At 33.5% G+C, this 24,633-nt stretch overlaps 4 protein-coding genes across 5 annotated transcripts; 3 read left to right on the top strand and 1 right to left on the bottom strand.

The window, feature by feature from the left end:
- Nucleotides 1-666: 666 nt before the first annotated feature.
- Nucleotides 667-3,633, top strand: LOC140055115 (uncharacterized). Of its 2 annotated transcripts, none has more exons than XM_072100326.1 (2): nt 667-920; nt 1,517-3,631. In XM_072100326.1, exons 1-2 carry the CDS (start codon nt 786-788, stop codon nt 2,387-2,389), a joined length of 1,008 nt encoding a protein of 335 aa, XP_071956427.1. In that variant the 5' UTR covers nt 667-785; the 3' UTR covers nt 2,390-3,631. The 2 variants fall into 2 exon arrangements, with proteins under 2 accessions (XP_071956427.1, XP_071956428.1); XM_072100327.1 differs by having other exon boundaries at nt 793-920; nt 1,524-3,633.
- A 2,253-nt stretch (nt 3,634-5,886) lies between these two features.
- On the top strand, nt 5,887-7,895 carry LOC140055663 (uncharacterized). The gene is made up of 2 exons (XM_072101027.1): nt 5,887-5,955; nt 6,464-7,895. Exon 2 carries the CDS (start codon nt 6,622-6,624, stop codon nt 7,321-7,323), a length of 702 nt encoding a protein of 233 aa, XP_071957128.1. The 5' UTR covers nt 5,887-5,955; nt 6,464-6,621; the 3' UTR covers nt 7,324-7,895.
- LOC140055661 (uncharacterized) lies at nt 7,863-11,889 on the bottom strand. Its single transcript, XM_072101024.1, has 6 exons — nt 11,735-11,889; nt 11,112-11,504; nt 10,622-10,929; nt 9,005-9,203; nt 8,464-8,650; nt 7,863-8,002 (listed from the first exon to the last, which is right to left on the bottom strand). Exons 2-6 carry the CDS (start codon nt 11,439-11,441, stop codon nt 7,908-7,910), a joined length of 1,119 nt encoding a protein of 372 aa, XP_071957125.1. The 5' UTR covers nt 11,442-11,504; nt 11,735-11,889; the 3' UTR covers nt 7,863-7,907.
- A 63-nt stretch (nt 11,890-11,952) lies between these two features.
- Nucleotides 11,953-22,643, top strand: LOC140055662 (transcriptional activator protein Pur-alpha-like). The gene is made up of 6 exons (XM_072101025.1): nt 11,953-12,121; nt 15,661-15,758; nt 17,038-17,256; nt 17,558-17,678; nt 19,239-19,351; nt 19,984-22,643. The coding sequence occupies exons 1-6, from the start codon at nt 12,073-12,075 to the stop codon at nt 20,128-20,130; spliced, it is 747 nt and encodes a 248-aa protein (XP_071957126.1). The 5' UTR covers nt 11,953-12,072; the 3' UTR covers nt 20,131-22,643.
- The last annotated feature ends 1,990 nt before the right edge of the window (nt 22,644-24,633 follow it).

Raw genomic sequence — 24,633 nt, 5'->3', positions numbered from 1 at the left:
TGTATTTTCAATCATTTATAAGTTTTATTTTATAAGTAAAAACATATTTTTCCCGTTTGTTTTCTACAGAAGTGATTAACTTTATTAAAACTACAAAATAACCTATTCAAAAATGTCTGATTTAATTAATCTTATTAGGATTCTATATTTATTGTGTTCGAACAAAAGATCCGGCCCTCTCATGATGAGCAGGCTTATTGTATTAGATTTTGGCAATTTTAGTTACATTTCCCTTTTCCAATTAATGCCGGACTAACAATGTGTCAGCTGGTACGTAGACAGGTACGGATGCATTTCAGGATGCTTTTTTTTAATGTAGGCCTGGGCCTATAGGCCTACATTATTGGTAGATAATTTTCGTCATATCTTGTGAAGTCTAGATTGTCTAATTATCTTTTTAAAGTATGCTTGTAGTTTATTTCATTTCAATAATTGAAACAGAATGTTGCTTCTATTTAATCACTCTTCTGCTTGATTTCTGATTTTGCCAGAACAATAATAAATACTACCCGTATAGTAGACGTGTTTATCAGAGCGTATCAGTCTATCATTGTTACGTCACATTCTGGAAATTTCCAGTGTGAGTCATATTTCCTCAATGGTTATTTATAGCTACAACTTCCAATTACAATAGTAGGCTAATAATAATACTTCGGCGCGGTTATAATATAAGGTATAAGGGGATACGTTAATAAGAATCAAAAACTTACACGTGGACAGTCACACATTAAATTGTATAGGAGTGATATTGTAATAGTACAGAGACTAAAAGTATAATTTACAACATGCCGTCAACTAAGTTACACATACCTGTCAACAATCCACCAAGAATGCAAGATGATTCTTATTATCTCACATCAAAGGGTACAAAACACGGACAGTCAGATCTACAAGTGTTGAAGGATGGTGGGCACAGGACTGTAAGTATTATTATTATTAGGGCTAGTGCTGCCCGAAAGCTCTGCTACTTTTTCTGACTGTTTTACTTTATCATTTTGATTTAGCTTTTTGCTTATTTTATTTTGTATCTCCATTGGGATCCAGTACCCACAACATTGTCATTTTATCATTACTTATTTTATTTTGTATCTCCATTGAGATCCAGCCACTGATAGCCACAGCATTCTCATTATTTTCAATAATTTGCCATTGGATTTATATTATTTTTATTAGTTAAAATAATTTACGTGCTACATAATTAATTTATTCAACATCACTGCTGTAGTATCTTTCGAAATCTTATTCAAAATTAAAAACTGTTCAACATTCTAGCGTGAATGAAATTATCAATCGGCATCAATTTTTTTCAGAGCAAAGACAACAATTTAAAATTTACATTATAGGACATTATATTTGTTCAGCATGTAATTTTACAATGTTCAGCCCATCCCCCACCCCCACCTCTGTTTTTTGAAAGGTGAGTGAAGGTGGCATACATACGCAGCGTTCCCCCATCCCAACTGCATAATAATAAAATTGTAACAATTATTTTAAAACGATTGCTTTTTTTTCTCAGCAAACAGGTAACCTGCAGCAAAAATTGGCGCAAATGGTGATTATCATTGGTGATGTATCCAAAGAAATTAGAAATTATCAACATGAGGATAAAGGTATTTCATACTCACAAACGAGCGGAAACCAATCTGACAAGAAAAAGATAGAACATCTTGAAAAGAAAGTGTTTGAATTGGAAAAGGACAATAAGAAATTAACAGAACAGCTTGGAGATGTTATCACCATGAACACAAGGTGGCAAATGTATGATGGACAGAGAGAAGAATATGTCAAGGAATTGACCTTAAAGTTGGCATCTCTGCAGCAACAACTTAATGAACTTGGCGAGCCAAAGTGTAACGAAATTGTGGAAGACACCAACAAAGAAAAGATCCAAGCTCTTGAGTATCAGATCAAAACCAGCCGAGAGGATTTTGAGCTTGAGCGGAAGGATCGCGCCAGAGTACAAGGCCAGTTGCAAGAACTCAAAGAGAAAGTAGAAAAAGCTGAACTAGCCAACAAACAACAGAAAGATTTGATTTTCTTCTACCAGGAGCAATTAGGAGAGCTGCAGAGAGGTTTTGACCAGCCAATAAGAGGAGGTGGTTACATGCGTAATATCTACAAACCAAGGCTAAGGAACAACTATTATCAAGCTTATTATGACGATGTTGAAGCAGATAACATTAATGGTTTTGATGTGGTTGACTTACCAGATTCTCCTACCAACATTCAGAACGATAGCAAACTTACTTCAGAAGATCTTGAGGTTGATGGAACAGATTCTACAGAAGATGTTGCTGATGGTTGTGTACAGCTTCAGTGCCCAAAATGTTCAAAGCATTTTACATATTCTGAACATGATAAACTAGTAGAACACATGGATCAATGCTAATGATTTATGTACATTTAAAATTTGAGGGCTCTGAAAACAATGTGAAATCAGTTGTTATTATTAGTATTAAAATAATACTTTTAAAAGAATAATAAAAAAAAATATTAAATTATCAAAATCCAAAGAAAATGTTTGAACAGTACTATCAACAGGGTTTAAAATGTATTCTATTCCGGAAGTTCTATGAATTGTTTTATAATGTGTATTATTATGCAAAAATTGTTGTTATTTATTATATAAAATTACATTAATCGTAATTCATTAAAAATTAAAGTTAAATTTTGTGGTTAAAATGTTATTTAAACCAATAAGTTTAAAAATAAGAAAATAGTTGACATTCAACAGTAACTAAAAGTATTGTAAAATTATACAAGTTAATATTTAATTATGTAATTTGCGGTTTTTTATAAGGCAAAATGTATCTTTAATATTGAGAAAATTGTTCAAAACATTATTTGAATTAGTGTTTCTTTAATTAAACGGTCTATATTTTTGTTATATCATAAAAAGTGAAATCATGTTTAATTTTGTGCTGTTTTAAAGGGAAATCCGACTGGTTGTCTTAATATATTATACAAATTTGTACTGTTTAAGTTGTATACTTTTATATTTTACTATATTAATATATATATTTTACTATATTAATATTTATATTTTACTATATTAATATAGCATTCACTATCAGTATTATTAGGGCCTATATTTAGTTATAATTTATATTTTAAGATATTTATTTTAGTTTGAATGAAGTGTAAAATAACTGTAAAAATGTATTGTTTATTTATTTAAATGTACAGCTGGTTCTCTACGACTTTTTATACATTTGTAACTGTAGGCCTAAGTAATTTAATATTTTAGGTTTTACTTACTTAACTATTTATTAAAATAAACTGTAATACAACAAGATCAAACCACGGTCTATCTTATTTAACTGCTTTTGTTTTTTTATATTTTATTTATCTGTATTTTCAATTATGTATATAGTAAATGGTCCTCTCCGTTGTTTTATGTTTAATATTTGAGGACCCCAACGATCAGCTGCTTCGGTTGGATAGACTTCATTCTCATTCAGTTTAATCTTGATTGAACATCAATGCAATGCAACAAAATAGAACAAAACTTTTATTGTATATAGTTTACCAAGTTAATATTTATTCATTCATTCATCTTTTTATTTCGGAATACCGTACCATGATGACATACTATTAGCAAAAGAAAAATGTGTAATAAACACACCAGTTTTATATAATATCTTTGAGTCTTCGTGTCTTTGTAAATCACTTATAATGTCTTATCCGTGTATGAATAGCACGAGTGAATTTATCTCTTCTTTTCTTGTCTTCGATTTAAAAAAAATGAATATAAACTTCCTGATATCTTATTTGGTACCGGTGCTGATCATGTCTAACTATAGCAGTGAATTTAAATCTGTTGTCTCTTCTTTTCTTGTCTCAATTTTAAAAAATGAATATAAACTTCCTGATACTTTATTTGGTACCGATAACTGATCATGTCTAACTATTATATCGTGGTATTCAACTTTGTTTTCCGTCTTGATTGTTTGAATCCTCAAGACGCTGAACATGATGCGATTATTACGTCACCGTCTGCTTGTGGCCTATCGAATATGGACCTTCATGATTATAATTGAATAGTAATTTAATACTTTTGTTTGAGATTTAATTTAACCGGTGGTGCTTACCGACTGCTTATTAGGATTAACAGCCGATTCTCGGTACTGTATATATTTCCGAAGTATCATAGGAATATTATGGTAATATTTAATCAGATACGCGTTACTAGTAGTAACACGTCCCTTAACATAACCTTACTAATTACATACAGAGGCACCAAATGTGACCACAAATTACCAAATTCCTATGATACTTGATCGGAAATATGTGACAGTACTGGGAATCGGGTGAGATGGGCAAATTATTTTAGAAGTAAAATTGGTTTGGTGTAAAACGTGCGACTCTTGACTCATTTCTAAGAATGTATCGTGTGGGCTTACTGGAAAAATTACGACGTTTATGCCTTTATTTCTGGTTACTACCGGAAGAGACGCCCATCAGTATGATACTTCCATTGATTCAGAACTAATTTACACCCACAGAGCACCGGAGTTTACTCCCCCTTACCTTCTTTCACAAACACTAAATTCCAGATTATGTCACACGCCGACGCACACATTTCTAAGGCCATGTGAAAATTAGCCTCCTATTTATCTTTGACTTAGGCCTTACTTTTATTGTTATATTTGTGACGTAACATTTACATGTCTATCTTGTGAATTCCGTATACACCCTCGTATGTTTACCGGTCGTTGTCATGTTGAGTCTTATTAGATTTACGAACAGGCCTATATTTAAAATTAAAACGCAGCGAATGTAGTTTTTACCGTATTTGGTTTGTATACGAACAATGGCATATATTCTCCATATTTGGGCCTTGTGTTATAAAACATTCTTCTGCATTCCGTGATCAGTTAAAAGGTAGTTAACGCTAAGGCAAAAATATAACTAGTAAAACCCTTTTATTTGTTCATACTTCTATACTACTCTTAAAGAGAGTCGGCAAGACGTATGATGTTCTTTTGTACTGCAAGACGTCGACTTTGTTTGATGTCAATCAGTCGTAAAACATGAAAAAATAACTCTGTTTACTAATGTAGATAGTGGTCTAACCGGGAGTGACCGAAACTGAGCTGAACTCCACTAATTAGTTTTGTTTAACCAGGGAATTGAAGCGTTAGTAATTTAACCCTTCCCTGGTTTAACTGTGTTTTAGTTTCATTAAATATGGGACTGATGACTCTTGTAGTTACAGTAATCATATTACTTTAGCAGTACCTGACCAATTTCATCTTTGTACATTGTATATATGTTTTGTTGGTCGAATAAATAAATGAAATTAAATGAAATATGATGACTATTGAAGAGGTCTATGTCCTCAAATAACACATGAGTTATTTGTTTAATCACCAGACAACAAACAAACTGAATGATTGTTGAGCAAAACAAACACTATGTCATACATGATAAGCTGATAACATCAGAACAAACAGTAATTATATTGAATTTATTGTTTTAGTTTTTGTTTATTTATACCGATTAATAAAAGAAAACAATTGGTCATCACAGAACATAATGTCAGCGAAAAATTAAGACATGTCGGAGAGAAACTTTGTAACTTTTTAAATCCTTTTTTTTATCTTGTGAAATGTCTCTGTTATTATAGTATATATTCCTGTTATTTGTAATTTTTGTGTTGGAGAGACACACCTTACCGTTGACAGCGTTTTGTTTAATGCTTTTGTCTCTCCTCGGCTTCGTGTTTTGTACTTCATATTATATATATATATATTTCTATGTTGTCTATTCATAGTGTTAATGGTATTTCCCTACCCATTTTATAGGTTATTCCACAGTTTATTTATAGACTATTCAATTTGCATATTATTGTACGACAATTGTTTATGTGCAGGTCAGGGAAATACCTCACTGTACAATCGATTGTCCTATTCAGACTGATGCAGTATAATTGGTGAAATCTAACGTTTTTGCGTGAGTATTGTTTTATTTATTTGATTTTGAGCTGTTAATTTTGTCTAAGATTAACATGTATTCGATTGATCAGCATGAGGCCTTTATCAGAGATTGAAAGCACTCGGTGCATGCTCCAGGCTACTTTTATAACATTAAGTATAGTAGCCTATACCATTTAGCAATTAGAATTGAGGTCCATGGCTACATTTTAATCCTTTTTTATTCGTTTTATTTAACTAATTACCGTATGCAGTGCAAAATATTTGCTTATGGACGAGGTTGGGGTGGAAAAAGCCAATTTTTCACCTTTCAACCTTTCAACCTTTCCTGGATCAACCTATGATTTGCAATGATCTGTAGAGTGGAAACTTCACATCTCTTCCATAAATTTGCCACCATTACTTTCATCTAAATATGTGTTCTATATAATATTGTCCTCTTGCGAGCTTGCAAAGTAGGCTTACGTATGTGCTAAACATCATGATACAAATGACAAATGACTTTTTATTCCTTTTTGTTTGCTAAGGTTCAACATTTTGCTATTGAAATTGTTGATCTACTGAAAGAGTGAAATTTTCTGCTGAACATTTTACTGCTTCGAGTGTCTCGGGTTCAAAACAGTACACACAGTAGGTATATGGAAAATAATCTTTTACCTTTGCCAGTTATTGCATTTTACTAATAATGGCATCTGCAATGGGAGAGAATAATAGAATACACGAAAAACATCAAGTCAGAATCCTGAAGGAAAAGAATGAAAGATTGGCTTTAAAGTATAAGGAAGAAAAAGGAAGAAACATCAAATGGCAACAATATGACGACGAACGTGAAGAATTTGTTTTTACATTAACAGAAACCTGTCGGGAAGCGAAGTCTGAAGTTACAGTCTTAAAAAGTTTCTTACGTGATCAAACAAGAGACCTCAACGAAGCTAAAAATAGGATCCACGATCTAGAAAGCACGCAGGCTCAAGACAATGACGTCAGGTTAATTAACGCTGATCTTGAAATTGAGAAACAGAGAGAAGTTATTGACAAATTGGAACAGGATCTTTGTGATGCACAAGAAGAATTGTCCAACCTAAAGAAGAGCTGCTTCAAGTTGTCTAATACTAAAGATCGACTTGTAAAGAGAGTTAAAGAACTCTGTGACAACCTGAAAGTTGAAAAAAGAAAGACCAAGCTAAACAAAGACCAATACAACAGGCTTTTGAGAGAAAAAGACCAAGGAACCTCTTCCACAATGAAAGGCACTAAAAAGAGATCTTCGAAATATTCTCAATCAAAATATCCAAACAAGAATAATCGAGAATCCAATAACAATAACGAGGAATGTAGGCTTATGATTGAAAACATAGGTTTGTTGTATTTGCTAGAATACAATTAGTTATTCTGTCGAATGTTTGCTTGTAATATAGACATATGTTTATATACATTATAACACATTATTAAGAAATAGAAGTTAATGCATGACATTTACGTTTTAAGAATTTCGATGTACCGTATTTTCTGCACTTTTAAATCGACTTCTCTTACTACTGCGATATAGGATCAGACAGTCAGTACGACTCATGGAGTTCTGGTAAGAAGGCCATGGTAAGAACATGTTCGCACGTAGGCTCCAGCAGACTCATATGTTAAGCACAGAGAAATTATAAATAGTTATAATACTAATTAATTATTAACTAACTATTGTCGAACCTTGTTCATCAAGATCACTAGACCTACTGTATCTGCAAAGTTGAAGCAACGATCTCCACGGTTGATGGGATGTTAAATGACGACTTGTACGCCGCAAAATTAAAAATTGTATCAATGTTCTATATAGTACTAAATATAATATTTATTGTTAATAATTAATAAATACTTAGACAAGACTAGTCAACTTCAATGGCGAAACTCAGGTGACATCATCAGTCATATCGTATATAAATTACATACAAAATAAAGACAACACAACAAATACGATGTTCAATTCGTAATGACTCCACGGCTGCTTTTCTTTGTTGGTTTGTTGATGGTGCAGCTTCCGACTGAGATGTTTAACTGAAATGGGTAGTGTGCTTCTGAAATTAAAATAAATAATGCACATTTATACATTGTCTTTCTGACCCTAACGACCGCTCAATAATCAACCCCTTTTAACTTTTAACAGCACAGTGATTGGCATTTTGATTCTGACGCAACACAATGACGTACGTAGCGTCGCACGACGAAGCCCGACGAGTCGTCGCGTCGGTAGGAAATTAAACACGTTTAGTGTTCTCATGACGGCCTAAAAACTACGCCCGACGCTATCTTAAGACAGCACCGACGATTCAAGACGTTGTGTCGGGCCTCTTCATGCGACGCTGTCTGAGTTGGCATTTAGTAATTTGACTAACCACGCGCAACAGTTAGTCTTGCGTACGTCCTTTCATTTACGTACTAGAGTAGCAACCGGACCAAGCTAGTTAACCAATTGTCGCAATATACATTACAAGCGGCGGCTACATAACAGTAGGCCTACAACAAATCCTCTTCATACCTGGAGTTCCACGGAACCCAAATCTTCCGTTGGAGTTACTTGGAATGGACGGCGACGACCTACGAACTGTCGACATTTTGGAAAATGTCGCTATTTCTGTCGGTGAAGGGTTATTTACCGTTAACGTCGGATCACATCGATCGGTTAAATGGCCAAATAAATTCCATTTCTGACTTGGATCTTTACTCTAAAAATAAAATATATTTTTGAAAAAGAATTCTAGGGGCATTTCTAAATCTCTATAGACTCATAGTCATCGTAATTCGGGACATAGTATCCAGTATCGGTTTTAGAAGTAAATTTTGTCTGGTTTTGGTTCAGTTGACAAACTAATTATCACATGCATATCGTTATGTTCCGGAGTCATGGTGCGGAGTTTATTCGAAGATATTTTTGGCGTCATGTCTAGTCCCAACAGGCGTGTCAATGTCTTTGTAAAATCGCTTTAAATTAAAAAGGTTACAAGAAAGTTGAGGGAAGCTCATTTATATTAATTCATATTAGGCCTAACAATACTAAATACTAAAGTACGCTTACTTACCCCCCTTTTGTCATGGATTACTTGTTCGAAGCTCTCTACAATCCGTTCGCATCCGGATTTACTGCCGAGGGTAACACCTCGTACCCCTTGGCGGGCGTCAATGCAGACGAGATGTGCCTTTGGTATGGAACCGCCAGATGACACGAAATTCTTGGTTAGCGACAATCTTTCCTTCAACTTCTTGTATGTATACTTCTCTCTGCAAGTGTTTATAAATGAATATTAACAGTGACAATTATGTTAAAAATAGAAAAAAAAATTATAATCAATCAATCAATCAATCAATCGTTCCATTTTTAAAGTGGCAATCCAACGATCATTGCTCATAGCGCTGTCAAAAAGAAAAGTCAGAAAAAATTGCATTTGCTTATTCCTATTGGTGGAATCCTTACTAAACATAACAAATAATATAATAATAATAATAATAATAACAGGATTTTTATAGCGCACATACCACTCAAGAGTGCTCAAGGCGCATTCCAAAGAAATAAAACAAATCATACAAATGCCCGACAAATAAAATCCAATTTCTTTGGAGGGTCCCCATCCGTTCTCGTTCTGTCGCGGTCCCGGACCCCTACCTAGGTGACCAAACAAAGGAACAGGATACACATTTGCCTTGCCACAGACGACCGGGTGCTCAGAGACAACAACCAAGACAGAGGCACCCCAAAGATAATGCTGGTCAGGAAAAAGTATACTATACAATTCTAGAACTTTAAGAAACCTCATGATTTCCATATGCCTTAATGAATAAATGTGTTTTTAATAATTTTTTAAAAGTATCAACAGTTTTGCAAAATCTGATAGAGCTCGGTAGAGCATTCCATAGACGAGGAGCAGTAACGGTGAAAGCTCTGTCTCCCCATGAGTGGTGAGATTGATTGTTATCCATGCATAGTGAATATTGTTATTAATTGTTATTCGAATCCTTTCTTTATTCAACAAGACCGTACCCGGGTGGATGAGGGTAGGGGGTGGTAGGGGTCAAACAAACCCTCATCTTCAATCATCATCGTATTTCATTAGTCAGACTTTTTCCTTTAAAGTATTACTATTACTTCAAATCAATCTTTCAAATTGAAGTGAAAAATAAACCTGATTGTTTTAATATTTGCCGGCCCCCTTGCTTAATATTGTGACATTTTATAAACAAATACAGCTTGCGTGTATGTTATTTCTATTTATGACGAAATAGACCCTATTATGTCATATTGTTATGTAAATCAAGGAAGTGTAAAATCCCTATATAATAATACTGCTAATACGCCACTATCACGAACTTCGATCTACTTCACCTAATCATCCGCATGAGGGCGATATGACCGATATCATAAGCTTCAGTTCAAACTAAGAAAGTAATCCGAAGTTTAGAGATGTCTTATTTTACATCTCCCTGAAGTAATATACCTCAAATACTGTACATAACATGTAACCAGGGAAGAGTGAACTTCTCTGATGTTGCACATTGCACAATCGAATAATGATAATGCAATATTATAATAATTAATTACTACGAAGCGATAATTGTTTTTTTTTTTTGCGTCAGGAAATACAAATGATGTTATCAAAACAATAAAAAGTCGTTTGAGCATAAAGCACAAATATTAGGCCTACCTGTACTGAATTACATATTGCCTTGGATATTTGTAATGTTTAAAGAGGTACTGAATAGGCATAGGTGGAGGGAGTTCATTCCAGAAGCCCTCGTCACTTGTTCGACGGGAGGAAGCTCCTTCTCTGCTGGTTCTGCTCTTCTTCGAGGAGGAACCAGCACTATGAGACCGTGGCGAGTTCTTTGCATCGTTATAACTGGATGAGGTTGATCGATAAGTCGCAGATTTACAGGATGTGTCTTGAGCATTCTGGTGAGTAGGGTGCAAGTGGATTGTGGGACATGATGACCAACCACGTATGTCATGATCCTAGATGAATAAAATCGTCACGTCACTTAATTAGCGGCCAAGATGTATTTTTGAAATTTATTAATAATATAAATGATAAAAAAGAATTATAAATTCGTATATTTATAAAATAAAGATTGCGTCTGGATTTGAACCCAATACCGTGAGCAACGATGTTAACCAAACTATAGTACCATATTTACCTGTTGGTTATTGCTGTTTACTAGGCCTATAGGCCTACCATGTGGGCTAAGTTGAAAATAAATTTCATTTAAGCTGAAAGGAGCTAGATAGTCACCGGAACTACTTTCTCCGCCGGAATCGTTCTGTTTAGACTGTAATATATTCTGTGAACGTTTTAACGAATTTGAAAAATCGTCATTCTCCGTAAAATCTTCCTCGGGTGTTACGTCACAAGCAAATAGCTGCTGGCAAGATGTTGATTCGAATGAAGGCTTTTCTTTACATGGTTGATTTAAATTATTAATACGATGATACATGCTGTCTAACACTTTGGTGTCAACTTTATCCATTTTACATGTATAAAGTGATATTAGGTAGTACGGCTAAACCTGGGTGTGTGTTGCACATGCCTCCTAAAAAAAAGTACAGTATATATAACAAAATTAATACTAATCATTTGATCATTAATGTTTAATAAGGATTGAGAATAGGCTAAAGTCTAAAAATATGTTCTGTACTCATTTCATAGGCATAGCCTAGGCCTGGAATTGAAGAAAATGTATTTTTGCGAGAAAAAAAATGTAGGCCTATCGTAGGCCTAATGGTTTAGAAAATTCTTAAAAAATTAATTGTCCAAACTAACCTTCAAGTTCAATCAAACCCTTTCTTTCCAATAAAATATGTTCAGATATCTAGCCTTTTCTGGTGTTATGGTTTCGAAAACTAAAACATAAGATATAAAGAAATAATTATGTAACAAACAAAAATGTAATGTCAACAATTGGTAACAATTGACCAATGAGAAACGCCTGTTGCATTTATGCAAAAATGATGTTGTTGTTAGGTGGCGCTGTAGCAGTTATTCGCGAATGGTAACCTGAAGTGGAGACCAGAACGAGGTCGTTGGTTGTAGATCCGTAGCGAAAAAAATATTTCATCGCAGAAAGGCTTGGCTAGGCAGCTACTCAAAGGAGAAGGAAAATGTCAGACCGGGATAGCACGGAGGCTGATGAACAGGCCCAGAGAGGAAGTAAGTGTGGAAGGCTAGCACAATTAAATAATGCGCTTTCTGTTCGGTAAATTGTTGAGGCGATTTTTGACACCCGGGCTGATAATGACAGCTTGTTATTGAAAGATGGGCGTGTGGTGCGAGGACCCCTATCTTTTCAGCTGGTATCTGATACGCCACCGGATCGCTAGGTCAAACTAAAAATGGCCGCTTTACTAATGTCAAAATATAAGCTGTACATTTAATCATAGTAACAAGCGTATAGGCAATGACAGCGGGTTATTCTGCAATGAACGGTATTTAGAATAACACATAATTGAAATGCATTAGGTTGAATTCTCATTTGCGAATATTTAATAGGTTAAAATTCAGTTGAATTATGTAGTACCTACTCGATGTGGAAAACAGTTTCCTATAAACGATAGGCCTAGCCGGCTGTTGGGAGGCAGAGAGGTCAAGTTCGGAAGAGGAGGTGTGTCCTTAGCCGATTACATTCTACTCTACAAAACTATAGTTATTGCATCATTTTGTTTTTTCTTTATTTTTTTACTCATTATTATCATTTTATTCAATGTTGAATATAAATAAAAATAAAGATAATCTATGGATTTGTACCACGACTACCAGAATGATAAATGTGTTCACAATCTTTAATTTAATTAAGTTCAGTTCATCATAAATATTTAAGTATGCTGTGTGTGTATTGCGTATATTCCTATTCATTGTGAACTTAGTTTATCTAATTCCAAATCTAGGCACACAATTTTTAATATTAAAAGTTAGTTTTGATATTAATAACTTTTAATTAAATAAACAAAAATGATTTTGCCTGCAGCCTAGGCCTTCTATCCCTACTGTAGCTAGGTTAAACGTTGGATTTTTGTTGGAAAATAATATATTTGACTATTTAATGCCATGTCATTATTTATTAAACAACGAGAGAATTAATTTCATTATTTTAAATTACCAGATCAAATGTAAAATTTTCTGAAATATTTCCTGCAGTGTCTGTTATAACATTGACCTAATTTGCATACAGAATTTCATTTTTGTTCATCACTAATTATATTACACAACTTCCGTTCTTGGCAGTCTTGGCCTAGTAATTGTACTTTTGTACAGTCGGACGGTTTCTACAGTTCGCCAATGAACAGGACAATTAACTGATTGCACTAGAAAGAATGTTCTATGGATTTCTATTGATGTCATCATTCAATAGAAATTGCAAACGATGGGTTTTGAATACTTCATTAAAAAATGTGTTTTCCATGACAACAGCACAGCGCTGCAGTATTGTTTGCATAAATTAAAAAACACTCTGTGTTACTATCTTTTCAAAATAAAAGATGGTAATGAAATTAGATCCTCAAAGTGATTGGACCGTGAATTCAGTTCCTCAATGAATTACCCTAGTCCTCCATAATTATATAATGTATTACCCATAATGCATCATTTGAATAAGATAATACAGTATAGGTATAGTATTGTGGGTATTCAGGACAAATATTGATTAAACCATGGTAAATACGCTAAACTATTATTAAAGATAAAGGTTGAAAGTAATAGTATACTTAATTGAATATAAAAAAAAATTGTGGTGGTTGTGTCGGTAGGTTTGCCTAAAAAAATAATAATTTGTGAGCAGATATTATAACGACCTACTGTATGCTTTTGGACACAAATCAACAGTCATAGTTTGTGATTGCATTAGAACTGTTTGGTTCTCTTCTTTGTGGTCATCATTGGGGAGCGTAAAAACTCAACCATTGTGAAATGCATTGGCATTAGAAGTGAAAGTATTCCATGTAGACATACTATAAATAACCACATTTTGTGTACAGTATTGTTGAAATATATAATAAACTCCTCCTAGTAGGCTGCGGAATTCTCATTTTTGTAATTTTTATATCTGCAGTATATTATATTGTACAATACAATTACCGTACTGACGTGGGTATAAGCCCATACTCGGGTATAAGCCCACCCCGACTTTTGACTAATTTTCATGAAAAATGAGGCACTCGGGTATAAGCCCACCCATTAATTCGAGGATCTACAGTGTGTGTCTTAATACATTATTTTGTATTTGGTGACGTCCATACACCGAATACACCTACCTTTGATCATAACCAAGCTAGGCTAATATACGCTAGGCCATATGAGGCCTAGCGGTCCTGTTTTGTTTACACTCCATCGCGGTCGAAGATTGCTTCACACACGACGCTACAAGTCGCCAAAACGGAAAACCACTATTTAGTATCGGCTACCATAAACAAGCTTATTAAATTTCTTTGGTACATTTCTATTTAACGAACATTGTATACTTGCTTTTCTGCTTGATAAATTCTTGTTCAATTGATGTTTAAAATAAGATATTCTACGATAAATTACACGAACTATAAGCTTAATTTTCCGACACTCTACACCTCGTGTATTTAGTTTAGAGGCAACGTCGTACACGTGAGGGCGCTCGCTCGCATGGTGGAATACACAGTGTACATGTGCTGTTTTTGACGATCTGCATTTTTGGATCCTCGGGTATAAGCCCACCCCCCAAACTTGACGTGATTTCATGTTCAAGGGGGGTGGGCTTATACCCGCGTCAGTACGGTAAACTCAACATTTGTAACTATCTCCTAAACCGCATGACCAAAACTAGCGCCGTTTGAGGTGGGGTACCTTTTAATTAAGACTCATTTAGCCTTTCGGCTATATTAGGACAACGATGTTTTGTGAAAAATATATTTAGACCAATTTCACAATCAGATCACAGAAAGGTCAACTATCAATTCACTGATTAGATGAAACCTGTCTATTGGATGGGAAACCACTCCAATCATGGGGGATTGGTTCTTCCATGCTCTAATTAATGACCATCCTATGCTTAAAGAGACTTACTGAATTTGTGTATGCATATTTCTTTCTATTTAATCCAATCCAGTTTTTACTGTATATTATTATAATAAATATATAATTTTTATGAATGAAAATTGACAGCATTAACAATTAAGCTTCAAGTCTAAATACATTTGGTGTAGTTGAATAGTTGAAGCTGGACAGTGCACGGCAATTCATTCATTTATAATGAGATATTTACACTATTGATAAAGTGCAGTGAGGTATTACAATTACATGCAGTTAACAGTGCTGCATCTCATCTAATTCCATTGTATTGTACTGTTGATATGAAATTTGGTTATTCACGTTTGTTGTTAAGGAATTTTTTTTACCCTACTGTATATATATTCTCTGCCGTCGTCGCGCCAAGTCATCAAACATGTCGTATGTTTTCAGACAGATTCACAAAATCAGCAGCTATACAGATACCGTATGGTATTTAAAAGTATTTTTATACACATTACTTTTAATGACAATGTCATGTCAATTTCTCTCATTCCTTATAAAAAATAAAGACATGACATGTCATCATCTGTACACCTTTACATTGATTTAGTACTGTAAATATTTATAATATGTTATTATATGGTTTAAAAAATAAGTACAGAAAATATGTTACAAAGTACAGTAATCACATCAATTAATTGATTGTCTTTTTTCAGGATCAGACCTGGCTAGTAAGACGGTGGTTATACAGTCAAAGAGATACCACATTGATGTGAAAGAAAACAGAAGGGGAAAGTTTATCAAGATAACGGAGGTATTATTGATTGCTAGATAGTATTAATTAATAATTAATGATTAGCGATGGTTATATTCATTAAGGTGGTATGGAATATTAAACACAAAAGTCGATGTGTAACTTGATACTTAGACCCTGTGAGATGATACTACACCTGCCTTTTGTGTATGCAACACGTTGTCTGCTTAAAGTCGCAACTGAAGGATGAGGCAAGAAGAGTGAAATAGACTTTATTTTTATTATACACGACACAGACTGTTTCATTGAATTTGGCCTCATCTCACTATCTCAATGTTTCACCAAGGAATATAAATTGGTACTGAGGTTGTCTTTTGTTTATCCAGTTGTACTAAGCTCTTTCAATTAAAGTTTTTACAATTACCGTACTGACGCGGGTATAAGCCCATACTTGGGTATAAGCCCACCCCCGACTTTTGACTAACTTTCATGAAAAATGAGGCACTCTGGTATAAGCCCACCCATTAATTCGAAGATCTACAGTGTGTGTCGTAATACATTATTTTGTATTTGGCGACGTCCATACACCGAATACACCTACCTCTGATCATAACCAAGCTAGGCTAATATACGCTAGGCCATATGAGGCCTAGCGGTCCTGTTTTGTTTACACTCCATCGCGGTCGAAGATCGCTCTTCACACACGACGCTACAACAAGTCGCCAAAACGGAAAACCACTATTTGGTATCGGCTGCCATAAACAAGCTTATTAAATTTCTTTGGTACATTTCTATCTTTTTAACAAACATTGTATACTTGCTTTTCTGCTTGATAAATACTTGTTCAATTGATGTTTAAAATAAGATAATCTACGATAAATTACACGAATTAATTTTCCCACACTCTACACCTCGTGTATTTAGAGCCAACGTCGTACACGTGAGGGCGCTCGCTCGCATGGTGGAATCGGTGGGAATACACAGTGTACATGTGCTGTTTTTGACGATCTGCATTTTTGGATCCTCGGATATAAGCCCACCTCCAAAACTTGACGTGATTTCATGTTCAAGGGGCGTGGGCTTATACCCGCGTCAGTACGGTAGTTTTTTATTTGATTTTATTTTTATAAAACTTGTTTTTTATCTTTTCCTGAACATTCATATTTAGTCAAGAAATTCTTTACTGAACATAATACTGATAATACATATTACAACTGTAGACATATAGAAATTGATCATATTAATGATATTATATTATATAACTTATCTCACAGTTACACTTCTAAATGAAATTGATTGAATTAAGAATTTAACATATGAATGTTTTCACTTTCGCCAGGTGAGTCCCATCGGAAAGAATCGACTGAAGATGTCGATGTCTGCTGCCGCTGATTTCCGAAGTCATCTTGAGTCCTTCTGTGAATACTACGTCAAGTTGCCGCCAAGTGACCCCGACAACTTACCGGAAGATGGCATGCTTAAGAGCGAAATGGTTATGAAGGAGAATAGACGATACTACCTTGATCTCAAAGAAAACGACAGAGGCCGCTTTTTACGAGTATGCAATTTTCATTTTCCAATTTACAGTTACATATCTTTTTCTTGTTGGCAACAAAAATATGTTTTTTTTTTGTAAGGGCGTGTGCCGCGAGATCTAAATCTAAATCTCGCCGCATTGCTTGTATCCTTAGGCAAGACACAACTTTGCATGGATTACTAGATGCATTATTATGGGTAATAATATGACCAGGGTAATAATGTGCAGCGCATTGAGAGTTTGCTTATATGTGCTATATAAGAATGAACTAAATTATTATTATTATTATTCTATGGCAACTGTGAACTTTGTTTTTTTGCAGGTTTCTCAGACGACGATTCGTGGTCCTCGCAGTCATATAGCAATTCCTGCACAGGGTTTGGTGGAGTTCAAAAACACACTAACCAAACTACTGGACGAGTTCGGTATGGATCAAGAAACGGGTAGGTACCACAAATAATGTTAAATGTTAAATTTATTTAACACTGGATTGAACTTGATTCACTAAGTAAAGTACTAATTATAACGAATGATGAATTATCACTAAGTCTCATTTTAGGCTTAGGGAGTAGAGTTGAAAAAGTTGCGAGTCACAACCCTGGCACTATGTCATGTTAACCACTAAGCTACAACTCCACTCCACTGTACAAACCAATATTGGTATCAATTGTAATGCGTGACCTACCGTTTGTATTTTTGTAAAACATTTGGAAAAAGCCATATTTAGAGAGTGGAAATAAACGAGCATAAAACACAAAGGCAGTTATTAGAACATTATGAAAATTGGTACAACAAAAGCCTACATCTACAAATTGATAAGAATATAACTAGTATAACTGTAATGGCTTCATCTACAAACCACACACTATTAGTCTTGTACATCATTATAACATTTTTTTTCTCTGAATTTTAAATCTTAGTTCTAAGAACTTAATTAAAAAACAGTGATGTGTTAATTATTTATTCATGCTGTTAGTGTTAAATTATTAAACTGATAATGCTATAAAGCATGTAGTTCCAAACAATATGTCTTTGATGAGGGCAAGCAAGCAAGACATTTTAATGTTCCACTAGCTATGTGGCTGCCTTAACACAACATGTTACATAATTATTTTTATCAATATTTTATTATTGTTATAGTCAATAGCTTGTTTATTTTTAAAATTTTCTTTATTAGAGCTGTAATGTTTAATTATTATTAAATTAAAGATGTATTGTCCCTTGAAACACAAAAAATGAAGGTCAAAATATTCTAAATTTAAATTGGCAATAGCAAAGTAATATTAAAGTTATTCACTTTAAGTTGAAAATTTGAGCCAAAAAACAACCATTTTACGTAATTAACAGGTAATTTAATTTGATTAAATTTCATCTGGAAAATCGTCGCGAATAAAACTAAACAAAGATTTCAAACCACGAGTATGCATTATGCATGATGTTAATTAGGATTGTTTACAACCCGTCATTGTTGAGATGGTGTTTTCACACAGATTGCGAGGAAGTTTTATGATTATGCATACAGAGTAGCCAAACAAGCGCGTTGCATTATGAGATATGTTTTGATCGAAAACTTTGACTGGAATTCAAAGTTATTTTTTGAACAAAAAAAGTCTGTATTTCAGTTAAAAAAAAATTTTTCAACAAATTTTTTTTATGATACTTCAAAATGACCCACTTTTTTCGAAATATTTTTTTAATAATTTTTTTGGAATTAGTCAAAGGGACAATACATCTTTAATAAGCAAAGGTTTTTAGTAACTCCAAATATATAATTATAAAAATATTATTATGTTGCAATGTATTAACAGTAGAACCATTGTTGTTGGACAATATATGTCTTAAGGAGATGCCCCTTTAAGGAGACGCCCCTTTAAGGAGACGCCCCTTTAAGGAGACGCCCCTTTAAGGGGGCGCTCCTTTAAGGGGGCGCTCCTTTAATGGGACACCGCTTTAAGTGGACACCACTTTTTTAAGTATAATATTGATTGTGATTTTTCTTACAGAGTCTCAACATGACCTTCCAGAAAGTCAACATTTCAAAATTGAAAATAAAACGTTCTATTTTGACATGGGCAGCAACTATCGTGGAATCTACATGCGAGTTAGTGAAGTACAGGTAACGAATATAACATAATAACATTTTATCCTTCTGTATAATATAATGTTGAAGTAATAAGAATCAAATATAATTATGTTTGTTAGGTAATTTTTTTTCAATTCACTTGGCCAGTCATTTAGATTTTTACTTGTTTTGATGTTGTGTTGTGCTCGTTTATTTTAATGTTTTTATATGATGTATTGTGTGGTTCTCAATTTATGATGTTATTTTATGCTATCTTTTTAAATCATTTTTAATATTTTAAGTACCTTTTAATAATGTAAAAAATTGTCACAATTCAGTTTTTCTGTGAAGATGATTTTAATAAATATACCATTATGAATGAAAAAATTAATGAAAACACATATTTATAGATAGATAAAGATTTAAGATTTTTTATGTATATAATTTAACATTCAACAACAGAGTGGCATTGGCACAGTACTGTGAAAATGGCAGGGTAGGAACCCAGGCACCAACCTAAAGTGCCACTATTTTTTACAAAACAAGTCGACAATCAGAACTGAAAGATTTATCGTTCCAATAGCAAGAAATTGGAAATCCAAATTAGAGTTATAGATCCTTATTTACATTTATTAGTGGCTGCATCAGAGTTGTTTAAATTGTTGTTTTCCATTTGTTTTCTTTAGCCAAGAAACCAGTACCGTACCTCGATCACAATTCCAGAGCGTGGTTTGCAGCGATTTGCAGACATCTTCAGCGATTACGCGGACAAGATAAAGGACATGCACGATCAGGAGCAAGACCAGCAGTCCGGGGACCAGGGAGGTGATTGAATCCATCCAACATCGTGCCGTTAAAGAGTCTAGACACGCTTCTGCCCCACTCACCGGGGTAAATTATTCAGATTTGATCCAAGTTTCGGCCGTATAGTTTGTTCTGTTACATCAGAAATAAAATGGCTTTGTTAAAATTTTAAAAAAATAGATGGAAATCGTAAAGGTAGGATTGTTCAGGGGTTGGTTATGATTGGTTTAAGGATTCTTGTTAGGAGATAATGAGTGTTGTAGGTGCGTAGTTAGGATATGATATTAGTTTTATCGTTGTATTGATTTGTGAATGTATATATAAATTCCATGTTTGAACTTTCTGGCCCTTTCTCCCTGTTTTCGTTTTTAGCCCTAATAATAGACTTAAGAAACCCTAACTGCATGGTTGATTTAGATTTCCTTATCATAAAACAACTTCTCAAATTATTTGAAAAAAATTTCTTAGTATAAATTAAATTTGAAATATAACAAATGTTTTGTATCTATTTGATACGAACCTGTTTTCAAACTCCATAACCTTTAACCTTTAATTTGAATAACAATTTTTACTGCAATTGATAAAAAAAGCTTTAATACATTCAGTATACAGTTCAATATTAGTATTTCTCCTTCAAATCTAACAAAAACAAAAATGATTTACAGAAATATATGAACATTTTTTCAATCAATTTTTTAAAACCATTGCATGTCTGTCTAGAACTTCTACAATATAAATTGACAATATATTTTTAATTAACAATTGTTAGTTTAATAATTACTATAATTTATTATTTTGTTTATTAATGGGTTTTGGTGATTCTGTTTAATGTATAGTGTTCTGAAGTTACCACAAACATTGTTCAGTGTATTTGACTTTTAATATGAAGTACATTTGTCTGTGTTTTGTTAAATAGTTAAGTGATTGTAAACCATATCAGCTTTATTGAAATGGTAGCCTATTTTCCCCAGACATTCACATAGTGTTTGACCTATAGGATAGTCTCTGTCCCCCAGACTCCTAAAAAGGGTTTAACTTATCAGATAGTCTCTGGTTTTCAGACTCTCAGAAAGGTTTTAACCTATCATAGTCCTGTCCCTCAGACTCCCAGAAAGGTTTTAACTTATCAGATAGTCTCTGTCCCCCAGATTCTCAGAAATGTGTTAACTTATCATAGTCTCTGTTCCCCAGATTCTCAGAAAGGTTTTAAATTATCATAGTCTCTGTTCCCCAGATTCTCAGAAAGGTTTTAAATTATCATAGTCTCTGTTCGCCAGATTCTCAGAAAGATTTTAACCTATCATAGTCTCTGTTCCCCAGATTCTTTAGAAAGGTTTTAACTTATCATAGTCTCTGTTCCCCAGATTCTCGGAAAGATTTTAACCTATCATAGTCTCTGTTCCCCAGATTCTCGGAAAGATTTTAACCTATCATAGTCTCTGTTCCCCAGATTCTCGGAAAGATTTTAACCTATCATAGTCTCTGTTCCCCAGATTTTCAGAAAGGTTTTAAGAAAACTTAGGAAAGTTGAAGATTAAAAACAACTCTACTCTACAACACTCATTTCTCTAATTATATAAACATTTGTTAATTGTTATCTGAACATAATATTCATTAATGAGAATAGGATGGTGTATGTAGTTCTTGTTAGAACATGCTTTGTAGTCTACCTGGTTTTATGGTTACTCTTTGATGTTTACGATTTAGAAAGAAATTCTCCAAAGAAAGGGGATAATCTGATATTTGAAAACAAAATATTTGGAAAGATAGAAAATTAATGATTTTGTACAACCAAACCAACCAAAGTAGTTTGTTGTGGTAGAAAATGAGTTCTTTATCCAGATTTTAGCTTTTGTTTATTTCTCTTTGGTTTTGCAGTGCCATTCTGAAATTCTGGTCAATCACAAACATTCATTCGGCATCTTTATCTTCATAACATCATTGTTAGTGGGGATGTCATAATCAACATCATTGTTAGTGGTGATGTCATAATCAACATCATTGTTAGTGGGGATGTCATAATCAACATCATTGTTAGTGGTGATGTCATAATCAACATCATTGTTAGTGGGGATGTCATAATCAACATCATTGTTAGTGGGGATGTCATAATCAACATCATTGTTAGTGGGGATGTCATAATCAACATCATTGTTAGTGGGGATGTCATAATCAACATCATTGTTAGTGGGGATGTCATAATCAACATCATTGTTAGTGGGGATGTCATAATCAACATCATTGTTAGTGGGGATGTCATAATCAACATCATTTTTAGTGGTGATGTCATAATCAACATCATTGTTAGTGGTGATGTCATATCAACATCATTGTTAGTGGTGATGTCATAATCAACATCATTGTTAGTGGTGATGTCATAATCAACATCATTGGTATCAAAATCATTGGTGTCATCAACCTCATTGGCGTCATCAACATTATTGGCGTCATCGACATCATTGACGTCAACATCACATCACAGTGGTAATATTATCATCTCACAACCAAATCATTAATTTACACATCTTCAACGTTTTCATATTTCAATCTTAATGTTCAAATGAGTTGATAACATTTTTTCTCTAAATTGATCTTAAACTTTGAAATGGTTTGAAAGTTATTTCTAACAATGTTAGTTTAGTAGGTAATACATTTCCCTGTATAAGATATTGTGATTAGTTGGATGACAGTTGTATAGTATAGTATATGGAATCATAAGGTAGTCCAGTGTTTTAGAAAATTAAAAACTTTACTTCATTCTCTATATTTAAAAATGAACATTCATATAAACTAGAGGGTGGTTCACCACAATTTGTTAAGTTATGAAGTTGAATTTTTCCTTCTACACTAACAATCCGTTAAGACCGACATTTTAGAAATCGTGTTCTGTCACAGAAAAAAAAACATCATTATGTTGAATGAATACACTGTATTGTTTTGTTACATAATAGTTATTTGTTTAATTTGTTTTGCTTTGATCGCATAAAATTAGCCATTTGTGCTCTTAGGTTTTTTTACATTGTATATGTATTTATCAAAGGGGAATGAATGCTTTATAGTACACTATCTAATATTACTGGTTGTATAAGGAGTAATTAGGACTTTTTAGCTGTTAGCTAATTAATACAAATAATTAGAATTAGAACATTTCCATGGGTATTACGCAAAACCTTGGGGTATACGTCCCTTTATTTAGCCTAAAGATAATCCTAGATTTTTTCCTTTTTGATTTTTTTTTTGGGGATGTTTTTATCCCTTGGCGTGATACATCCCTATGATAAGACCACGTGGATGGGTACATCCTAGGGTGTTTCCCAGGAGGGTGTAGTCTCTGGGAGGGAGGGGAGTTTCCCACAGCGAGTTCTTTTGATTTTGTGCAATCTTGGCAGTGCAGAGGTGTGGGACTAAAAAAACTTTGTAGAATCACATAAAAATGTATATTAGAACTGTTGATATTAAAAATGCTACACACTTTAGGACCATTGATAATGGTTATATAAAAAAAAAGAGAGATAACTTTTTAATAAGTTTATATCATTAGTTTTTATATATAATATTGTAAAAAGAATCATAGAAATGTTATATTAATGATGACTGTATTTACATTTTAATATTTTCAGCAGAGAATATTCTTAGTTTCAGCTTGTTTTTAGCATTTTTAATTTTCAAATTTATCCATATACTGTATTTATTGACAATTTGTGTTTTAGGTGGCAATTTTTTGGTTTTGCGCTGTGGTCTTGAGAGAATTATATTGACTACCAAAACAAAAAATGTCGCCTTTATCGCTTCTTAAATTTAAGCATTACTTACTAATTATTATATTAAGCATGTACATTATGAACAGATTTTAGCTTGCATAGAAAAACAGCCCTTGAATTTGATTTGTATTTAAACAGCATTAAAAGAAATCAGAAATACATTAATCAACTCTGTTGATGTAAGTATTGATGATTACTTAAGCTTGGTTCACACTGGGACGCAACACAATGATGTAGTGCATGTAATTGAATTAACCAATCACAAGTGACCATACAGCTACATTCACACTTGTTCCATTTCACACACTGGAAGATGACATCATTTGTTAAAATTAAAATTCCTATAAAGTTCAACAGCGCTGTCTATAGTGCGAATAAGCTTGTAGGATGGAATATCGCGTTGCGATTGATCAATTATTTACAGTGGACTCACACCCTTGTGTTACGTGAAAGTAGGAACCAAGCTTTATATTGTACATCGTTAACACATCTTTTGTTTCTAATGAGAACTTGATAACTATTGTTAGCTAATTGTTATTCACAATGTTAGAAAATAATTATACTGATGATCATCTAATTTTTTTCCTGCATCTTTCATATAATCATTTGTTCAGAATCAAATCTTTTTCTAAATTCACAAAAGAAATGAACATTTTTAGATATTTATACATGTTTCCACGGCAACTTGTCATTTTATTCACTAACAATGTTATGAATTCATTTTAAAAGTAGGTATTTTTCGATTATTTAAAAATATTAAAATTGATAAAA

Source organism: Antedon mediterranea, chromosome 7 (assembly GCF_964355755.1).
Source record: "Antedon mediterranea chromosome 7, ecAntMedi1.1, whole genome shotgun sequence".
NCBI lineage: Eukaryota > Metazoa > Echinodermata > Crinoidea > Comatulida > Antedonidae > Antedon > Antedon mediterranea.
Note: the sequence above shows the minus strand (reverse complement) of the source record. Positions and strands in the feature narration are given on the sequence as shown.